The sequence below is a fragment of the Stegostoma tigrinum genome, chromosome 5, assembly GCF_030684315.1.
Source record: "Stegostoma tigrinum isolate sSteTig4 chromosome 5, sSteTig4.hap1, whole genome shotgun sequence".
Taxonomy (NCBI): Eukaryota; Metazoa; Chordata; class Chondrichthyes; order Orectolobiformes; family Stegostomatidae; genus Stegostoma; species Stegostoma tigrinum.
The window spans coordinates 130417895-130428483 of record NC_081358.1 but is presented as its reverse complement, the minus strand read 5'-3'; the positions used below and the strand labels follow the sequence as shown (position 1 = coordinate 130428483).

The following is a 10589-nucleotide window of genomic DNA, read 5'->3' as shown; positions in this document are numbered from 1 at the left end:
AATAATAATAAGAACCTGCAATTAGTTTTTTTAAAAATGTATTTATTCTTGTTCGAGATGAGGGTGTCACTGGCTGGGCAGCATTTACTGCCCATCCCTAATTACCCGGAGGGCAGTTAGGAGTCAACCACATTGCTGAGCGTCTGGAGTCATATGTAGGCCAGACCAGGTAAGGATGGCAGTTTCCTCCCCTAAAAGACATTATTAAGATGGGCAGACTCATGGCAGGTGCAGTTAAAGAGAAAGAAGCATAAAGTTGGAGTAGAGTCAGAGGGAAGACTTCATCTGAGTGTAGTATAGCTTGAGATGGCTGTTAATGGGTGTACAGAATCCTTAGCTTCAGAACAGGTTACAAAAGCAGGAAAGTTATCCAAACTTATAAAACACTGGTTAGGGTTTAGCTAGCAAAGTCATGAGTCAGTGTTGGTATTAAAGCTTCTTTTTCAATAAACCGACTAAAACAGGATATCTGGTCATTAGTCCATGGCTATTTCAGGGACCTTCCTATGCAAGCAGGCTGTCACATTAAACTTCATTCAGTACAAAGGAGTTTGGGAAGACTTGAGGTTGATGAATACATGATGTCACTGGGTGATAGTATGCTGTTAGGTGCCATTCCCAGCTGCTGACTGTAGTTGCTGATATATACCAATAACTCACCAGGAGTTGCAGCTGTCAGCTTGAGGTATAGCTGTACCCGGTAACAACCTCCTCCCGGTTCTCAGATCAAGGCACGTACAATCCCGTTGTTCAACACATGATGATCCATTCTCATTTAAAACCTTCCCATTTGTACAGTAACAGCCCGGCTCACAGCTCCACACGCACCGCTGAAAAACCGTTAGAACAAGGAAAACACACAGCTATGGTGAGACACAGTGAGACATAGACATATAGAAAAAAATAAGGTGCAGGAGTCAACCACTTGGCCCTTCGAGCTTGCACCACCATTCAATATGATCATGGCTGATCATAGAGCATAGAACATTACAGCACAGTGCAGGCCCTTCGGCCCTCGATGTTGTGCCGACCTGTCATACCGATCTCAAGCCCATCTAACCTACACTATTCCATGTACGTCTATATGCTTATCCAATGACGACTTAAATGTACCTAAAGTTGGCAAATCTAGTACCGTTGCAGGCAAAGCGTTCCATTCCCTTACAACTCTCCGAGATCATGCAGTCTCAGTGTCCCATTGCCAAACTCTCTCCTTGATCCCTTCAGTTGCAAGGCCACACCCAGCTCCCCCTTGAATATATACATTAGGATTATTTACATTTGAAAGATGGAGGTTGAGGGGGGACCTGATTGAGGTCTACAAAATCATGAGGGGTATAGACGGGGAGGATAGCAAAAAGTTTATTCCCTAGAGTGGGGAACTCAATTACTAGGGGTCACAATTTCAAGGTGAGAGGGGAAATGTTTAAGGGAAATATGTGTGGAAAGTTCTTTACGCAGAGGGTGGTGGGTGCCTGGAAGACATTGCCAGTGGAGGTGGTAGAGGGGGGCATGATAGTGTCTTTTATGATGTATCTCAACAGGTACATGAATGGGCAGGGAGCAGAGGGATACAGATCCTTGGAAAATTGGCTCAGAAATAATGGGAACTGCAGATGCTGGAGAATCCAAGATAATAGAGTGTGAAGCTGGATGAACACAGCAGGCCAAGCAGCATCTCAGGAGCACAAAAGCTGCCGTTTCGGGCCTAGACCCTTCATCAGCTCTCTGCTGATGAAGGGTCTAGGCCTGAAACATCAGCTTTTGTGCTCCTGAGATGCTGCTTGGCCTGCTGTGTTCATCCATCTTCACACTTTATTGTCTTGGAAAATTGGAGTCAGGTTTAGATAGAGGACCTGGATCGATGCAGGCTTGGAGGGCCGAAGGGGCTGTTCCTGTGCTGTAATTTTCTTTGTTCTTTATATCTAATGAACAGGCCCCAACAGCTTCCTGTGGGAGAGAATTCCACAGGTTCACAACTCTCTAAGAGTGAAGAAAATCTTCCTCATCTCAGTCCTGAATGGCTTACCCCTTATTCATAGACTGTGACCTCTAGTTCCAGACTTCCCCAACATCAGGAACATTCTTCCTGCAGCTAGCATGTCCAGTCCCATCAGGATTTTATATGTTTCTATGAGACTCCCCCCTCATTCTTCTATATGCCAGTGAGTACAAGTCCAGTCGATCCATATGCCAGTCCTGCCGTCCCAGGATTCAGTCTGGCGAACCTTCACTGGTCTCCCTCAATAGAAAGAATATCCTTCCTCAGACTTGGAGACCAAAACTGAACACAATAGTCAAGGTGTGGCCTCAGCAAGGCCCTGTATAACAGCATCAAGACATCTTTACTTCAATACTTAAACCCTCTCGCTATGAAGGCCGCATGTTATTAGTTTTCGTCTCTGCCTGCTGCGCCTGTATGCCAACGTTCACCAACTATACCACCATGACACCCAGGTCTTATTGCACCTCACCTTTTCCTAAACTGCCACCATTCAGATAATAATCTGCCTTCCTGTTTTTCTGACCAAAGTGGATAACCTCACATTAGTCCACATTATATTGCATTTGCCAAGGATTTCCCCAATCAGCCAGTCTGTCCAAGTCACCCTGCAGCCTCTTAGCATCCTCCTCACAGCACACACTGCCCCCCAGCTGAATGTCATCTGCACACTTGGAGATATTGCATTGAAACCCCTCGCCCCAATTGTTAATGTATGTTGTGAGCAGCTGGGATTCCATGCACTGAGCCCTGCGGTACCCCACTTGTCACTGTGTGTCACTCTGAAAAGGGCCCATTTATTCCAACTCTCTGCTAACCAGTTCTCTATCCATGTTAGTCCATTGCCTCTGATACCATGAGCTTTAATTTTCCTTATTAACCTCTTGTTTTGAGCCTTGTCAAAAGCCTTTTGAAAGTCCAGATACACAACATCTACTGATTCACCCTTGTCCACTCTACAGATCACATCCTAAAAAAATTCCAGAAGATGTGTGAAGCATCATTTCCCTTTAGTGAATCCAGCCTGACTCGGACCCATCCTGTCACCGCTTTCCAAATGCTCAGTTATTACATCCTTAATATTTGACTCCAGCATTTTTCTACCATCGATGTCATACCTATAATTCCTCATTTTCTCTGTCCATTTTTTAAAGAGTCGGGATTTACGGGGTTTTAATCCCATCAATTTCCCCAATACTATTTCTTGACTACTAAGGATTTCCTTCAGTTCCTGCTTCATCTTGATCCTCTGTCCCCTCATATTTGTAAGGGAGCGGCTCAGTGGTTAGCACTGCAGCCTCACAGCGTCAGGGACCCAGGTTCAATTCCAGCCTCGGGCGACTGTCTGTACAGAGTTTGCACATTCTCCTCGTGTCTGCGTGGGTTTCCTCCGGGTGCTCCGGTTTCCTCCAACAATCCAGAGATGTGCAGACTAGGTGGATTGGCCACGCTAAATTGCCCGTAGTGTTCAGGGGTGTGTGGGTTATGGGGAGATAGGTCTGGGTGGGATCCTTCAAGGGGCGGTGTAGGCTTGTTGGGCCAAAGGGCCTGTTTTCACACTGTAGGGAATCTAATCTAGTATTCCCAGTAGGTTAGTTGTGTCTCCTTAGTGAAGACAGATCCAAAGTACTTGTTCAATTGATCTGCCATCTCTTGAATTCACCTGATTCTAACTGCATTTGTCTTCACCAGTTCTCTCCTCTTCACATTAATATGGAAACTTTTGATGCCTGGTTTTATGTTTTCTGCAAGTTTACCTTCATATTCTATTTTCCCTTTCTGATTTAAACCCTTTGTCCTCCTCTGCTGAATTTTAAATTTCTCCCAGTCCTCGAGTTTGCTGCATTTTCAGGCCAATTTAATTGCATCCCCATTGACACTAACACTGTTCCTGATTTCCCTTGTTAGCCATGGTTGAGCCACCTTCCCTGTTTTACTCTTATACAGACAGGGATGTACAATTGTTGAAGTTCATCCACGTGTTCTTTAAATGTCTGCCATTGCCTACCCACCATCAACCCCTTACATATCCTTTGCCAGTTTATCCTAGCCAATGCATGCCTCATACCATCAAAGTTAGCTTGCTTTAAATTCAGGACACTAGTCTCAGAATTAATTGTGTTACTCTCCATCTTAATGAAGAATTCTACCAGATTATGGTCACTTCTCCCCAAAGGATCTCACACCACAATGCTGCTAATCAATCCTCCGTCATTACACAATACCCGGTTGAGGATGGCTTGCTCTCTGCTTGGATCCTCAACATATTGGTCAAGGAAATAATCCCTCATACATTCCAGGAAATCCTCCTCCATTACATTGTTACCAATTTCATTAGTTCAATTAACATGAAGTCACCCATAATAACTGCTCAAACCTTACTGCATGCATCTCTAATTTCTTGTTTCATACTTTGTTTCATAGAAAGACAGAAGTTGAGGGGGGACCTGATTGAGGTCTACAAAATCATGAAGGGTGTAGACAGGGTGGATAGCAAGAATCTTTTTCCCCAGAGTGGGGGACTCAATTACTAGGGGTCATGATTTCAAGGTAAGAGGGGAAAGGTTTAAGGGAGAGATGCGTGGAAAGTTCTACATGCAGAGGGTGGTGGGTGCCTGGAATGCGTTACTAGCCGAGGTGGTAGAGGCGGGCATGATAGCGGCACTTAAGATGTATCTAGACAGATACATTAATGGGCAGGGAGCAGAGGGATACAGATCCTTAAAAAGTAGGTGACAGGTTTAGACAGAGGATCTGGATCGGCGTAGGCTCAGAGGGCCGAAGGGCCTGTTCCAGTGCTGTAATTTTTTTTGTTCTTTGTTCTGGATCATACTGTTTGGTGGTCTGTGCACAACTCCCCCTAACTTCTTTTTCTCTTTGGTGTTCTGTAGCTCCACCCATACAGATTCCACATCATCCACGCTAATGTCTTCCCTTACTAATGCATAATCATCTCCTTAACCAGCAACGTTACCCCACCTCCCTTTCCTTTCAGTTTATCTTTCCTGAAAATTAAGCACCCCTGGACATTGAGTTCCCATCCTTGGTCACCCTGGACCCAGGTCCCTGTGATCCCAATTACAGCATTTCCATTAACAACTGTCTGTGCAGTTAATTTATCCACTTTATTACTAATGCTCCTCATATTGAGACACCAAACGTTCAGCGTTCAGGCTCTTTGATATTTATTGCCAAATTTGATATTAGAATCATGGTGTAATGTGGCCCTTTTTGATTTTTGCTTTGGTTTCTCTGCCTTCGGCTTTCACTTTTCTCCTTACTGCTTTTTGTGTTTGACCCCACTTAAACTTCGTGACCCCACCTCCACTGAATCCCCTGCCCCACCCTGTGCCATATCAGTGTAAACCCTCCCCAACAGCACCAGCAAACTCTCCCCCAGGACATGGCTTCCACTCGTGCACAGTGTGTGCTGGTCCCACCTCCCTCAGAACCAGTTCCTCTTGCACCACCCCTCAAGTCAAGTATTCATCTTCACTATCCTGCCATTCCTACCCTTACCAGCACATGGCATTGGTAACAATCCCAAAATTACTACCTTTGAGATCCCACGTTTTAGTTTAACTCCTAATTTCCTAAATTCATACATGGTGAGGCACCGTGAGGATGAGACAAGGTGTGACACGGTGTGACATGGTGACGGTGATGGTGTGACACAGTGAGGGACAGTGATGGTGAGGCATGGTGACATGGTGGGAGTGAGACAAGGTGTGAAATGGTGAGACACAGCGACAGTGCAACACAGTGACAGTGCGACATGGTGATGGTGATGGTGTGAGACGGTGATAGTGAAACACGGTGACAGTGAGGGATGGTGAAACATGGTGACGGTGAGAGACAGTGATGGTGAGAGACGGTGACAGTGAGACACAGTGACAGTGAGGTACGGTGAGAGACAGTGACAGTGAGAGACGGTGACGGTGCAAGACGGTGAAACATGGTGACGGTGAGAGACAGTGGCGGTGAGAGACGGTGACGGTGAGCCACAGTGACAGTGAAACATGGTGACAGTGAGGGATGGTGAAACATGGTGACGGTGAGAGACAGAGAGACGGTGGCAGTGAAACACAGTGACAGTGAGGGATGGTGAGAGACGGTGACGGTGAGAGACAGTGGCGGTGAGAGATGGTGACAGTGAAACACAGTGACAGTGAGGGACGGTGAGAGACGGTGACAGTGAGAGACGGTGATGGTGCGAGACGGTGAAACATGGTGACAGTGAGAGACAGTGACGGTGAGAGACGGTGACAGTGAAACACAGTGACAGTGAGGGATGGTGAGACACGGTGACGGTGAGACACTGTATGACACGGTGAGACACGGTGAGGGTGCAACATGGTGAGACATGGTGATGGTGAGACACGGTGACGGTGAGACATGGTGAGACACGGTGGCAGTGAGAGACGGTGACGGTATGACACGGTGAGGGACAGTGATGGTGAGACATGGTGACACGGTTACACGGTGGGTGTGAGACAAGGTGCGACATGGTGAGACACAGTGATGGTGCGACACAGTGACAGTGCTGTGTGCAACAGTGAGAGACGGTGACGGTGAGACACGGTGACAGTGAGGGATGGTGAATCATGGTGATAGCGAGAGACGGTGACGGAGGGACACGGTGACAGTGAGGGATGGTGAATCATGGTGATGGCGAGAGACGGTGACGGAGAGACACGGTGACAGTGAAGGATGGTGAGACGCGGTGACGGCGAGAGGCGGTGAGAGATGGTGGTGGTGAGAGACGTTGACGGTGAGAGACAGTGACAGTGAGACACAACAATTGCGATAGACAGTGACAGTGAGCGACGGTGATGGTGACAGACGGTACCAGTGAGACATGGGGACGGTGAGAGACACTGACGGTGACACACAGTGAGACATGATGATGGTGAGAGGTGGTGATGGTGATGGTGATGGTGTGACACAGTGAGACACGGTGCTGGTGAGAGATGGTGACGGTGAGACGCGGTGATGGTGAGAGATGGTGACGGTGACACACAGTGAGACATAGTGATGGTGAGAAATGGTGATGGGGAGACACAGTGACGGTGAGAGATGATAACAGTGATAGGCGGTGACAGTGAGAGACGGTGACGGTAAGAGATGATAACAGTGAGACATGGTGGTAGGTGGTGACGGTAACAGTGAGACACGGTGATGGTGAGACATGGTAACAGTGAGAAACGGTGGCAGGTGGTGATGGTGAGACACAGTGAGACATGATGATGGTGAGACACAGTAACAGTGAGACACGGTGATGGTGAGACACGGTGAGACATGATGATGGTGAGACACAGTGAGACACGGTGATGGTGAGACATGGTGAGACACGGTGATGGTGACACACAGTGAGACACGGTGATGGTGAGACACAGTGAGACACGGTGATGGTGAGACACGGTGATGGTGAGACACGGTGATGGTGAGACATGGTGATGGTGAGACATGGTGATGGTGAGACATGGTGATGGTGAGACATGGTGGTAAGTAGTGACGGTGACACACAGTGAGACACGGTGATAGAACATAGAGCATAGAAAAGTACAGCACAGTACAGGCCCTTCGGCCCACAATGTTGTGCCGCAGAATAATCCTAATCCAAAAATAAAATAACCTAACCTACATTTCCCTCAATTCACTGCTGTCCATGTGCATGTCCAGCAGTCGCTTAAATGTCACTAATAACTCCGCTTCCACGACTACCACTGGTAAACTATTCCGTGCGCTCACAACTCTCTGGGTGAAGAACCTCCTCTGACATCTCCTCTATACCTTCCTCCTAACACCTTAAAACTATGACCCCTCGTGGCAGTCAATCCTGCCCTGGGGAAAAGTCTCTGGCTATCAACTCTTTCCATGCCTCTTATTACCTTGTACACCTCGATCAGGTCACCTCTCTTCCTCCTTCTCTCCAGAGAGTGATGGTGAGAGACAGTGACAGTGACGGTGAGACATGGTGACAGTGAGACATGGTGAAGGTGGTAACGGTGACACAGAGAGACATGGTGATGGTGAGAGAGGGTGATGGTGCGACATGGTGACAGTAACAGTGAGACACGGTGATGGTGAGAGAGAGACAGTGAGAGACGGTAACAGTGAGACACGGTGATGGTGAGAGAGTGACAGTGAGAGACGGTAACAGTGAGACGCGGTGTTGGTGAGAGAGTGACAGTGAGAGACGGTAACAGTGAGACACGGTGACGGTGAGAGAGGGTGACAGTGAGACACGGTAACAGTGAGACACGGTGATGGTGAGAGAGTGACAGTGAGAGACGGTAACAGTGAGACACGGTGATGGTGAGAGAGGGTGACAGTGAGACACGGTAACAGTGAGACACGGTGATGGTGAGAGAGTGACAGTGAGAGACGGTAACAGTGAGACACGGTGATGGTGAGAGAGAGTGACAGTGAGAGACGGTAACAGTGAGACACGGTGATGGTGAGAGAGTGACAGTGAGAGACGGTAACAGTGAGACACGGTGTTGGTGAGAGAGTGACAGTGAGAGACGGTAACAGTGAGACACGGTGACGGTGAGAGAGGGTGACAGTGAGACACGGTAACAGTGAGACACGGTGACGGTGAGAGAGGGTGACAGTGAGAGACGATAACAGTGAGACATGGTGATGGTGAGAGAGAGTGACAGTGAGAGACGGTAACAGTGAGACGCGGTGATGGTGAGAGAGGGTGACAGTGAGAGATGGTGATGGTGAGAGAGGGTGACAGTGAGAGACGGTAACAGTGAGACATAGTGATGGTGAGAGAGGGTGACAGTGAGAGACGGTAACAGTCAGACGCGGTGATGGTGAGAGAGGGTGACAGTGAGAGACGGTCACAGTGAGACGCGGTGATGGTGAGAGAGTGACAGTGAGAGACGGTAACAGAGAGACACGGTGATGGTGAGAGAGAGTGACAGTGAGAGACGGTAACAGTGAGACGCGGTGACGGTGAGAGAGGGTGACAGTGAGAGACGGGAACAGTGAGACGCGGTGACGGTGAGAGAGGGTGACAGTGAGAGACGGGAACAGTGAGACACGGTGATGGTGAGAGAGTGACAGTGAGAGACGGTAATAGTGAGACGCGGTGATGGTGACAGAGGGTCACAGTGAGAGGCGCTAACTGTGAGACACGGTGATGGTGAGAGAGTGGCAGTGAGAGACGGTAACAGTGAGACATGGTGATGGTGAGAGATGGTGCCAGTGAGAGACGGTAACAGTGAGACATAGTGATTGTGAGAGAGGGTGACAGTGAGAGACGGTAACAGTCAGACGCGGTGATGGTGAGAGAGGGTGACAGTGAGAGACGGTCACAGTGAGACGCGGTGATGGTGAGAGAGTGACAGTGAGAGATGGTAATAGTGAGACACAGTTGATGGTGAGAGAGTGACCGTGAGAGACGGTAACAGAGAGACACGGTGATGGTGAGAGAGAGTGACAGTGAGAGACGGTAACAGTGAGAGACGGTAACAGTGAGACGCGGTGATGGTGAGAGAGGGTGACAGTGAGAGACGGGAACAGTGAGACACGGTGATGGTGAGAGAGTGACAGTGAGAGACGGTAATAGTGAGACGCGGTGATGGTGACAGAGGGTCACAGTGAGAGGCGCTAAATGTGAGACACGGTGATGGTGAGAGAGTGGCAGTGAGAGACGGTAACAGTGAGACATGGTGATGGTGAGAGATGGTGCCAGTGAGAGACGGTAACAGTGAGACATGGTGATGGTGAGAGAGGGTGACAGTGAGAGACGGTAACAGTGAGACGCGGTGATGGTGAGAGAGGGTGACAGTAGGAGATGGTGATGGTGAGAGAGGGTGACAGTGAGAGACGGTAACAGTGAGACGCGGTGATGGTGAGAGAGGGTGACAGTGAGAGACGGGAACAGTGAGACACGGTGATGGTGAGAGAGTGACAGTGAGACATGGTGATGGTGAGAGAGTGACAGTGAGAGACGGTAAAAGTGAGACACGGTGATGGTGAGAGAGGGTGACAGTGAGAGACGGTAACAGTGAGACGCGGTGATGGTGAGAGAGGGTGACAGTGAGAGACGGTAACAGTGAGACGCGGTGATGGTGAGAGAGGGTGACAGTGAGAGATGGTGATGGTGAGAGAGGGTGACAGTGAGAGACGGTAACAGTGAGACGCGGTGATGGTGAGAGAGGGTGACAGTGAGAGATGGTAACAGTCAGACGCGGTGATGGTGAGAGAGGGTGACAGTGAGAGACGGTAACAGTCAGACGCGGTGATGGTGAGAGAGGGTGACAGTGAGAGACGGAAACAGTGAGACGCGGTGATGGTGAGAGAGGGTGGCAGTGAGAGATGGTGATGGTGAGAGAGGGTGACAGTGAGAGATGGTAACAGTGAGACGCGGTGATGGTGAGAGAGGGTGACAGTGAGAGACGGTAACAGTCAGACGCGGTGATGGTGAGAGAGGGTGACAGTGAGAGACGGTAACAGTGAGACGCGGTGATGGTGAGAGAGTGACAGTAAGAGATGGTAACAGTGAGACACAGTGATGGTGAGAGAGTGACCGTGAGAGACGGTAACAGAGAGACACGGTGATGGTGAGAGA

At 48.9% G+C, this 10589-nt stretch overlaps 1 protein-coding gene across 1 annotated transcript in view; it reads right to left on the bottom strand.

Moving 5' to 3' along the window:
- sspo (SCO-spondin) overlaps nucleotides 1-10589 on the bottom strand; it is a 517250-nt gene that overhangs the window by 187526 nt on the left and 319135 nt on the right. The window contains exon 70 of the mRNA XM_059646360.1: nucleotides 661-830. Within this exon, the coding sequence (XP_059502343.1) occupies nucleotides 661-830 (170 nt within the window). The remainder of the gene's footprint in view (nucleotides 1-660; nucleotides 831-10589) is intronic.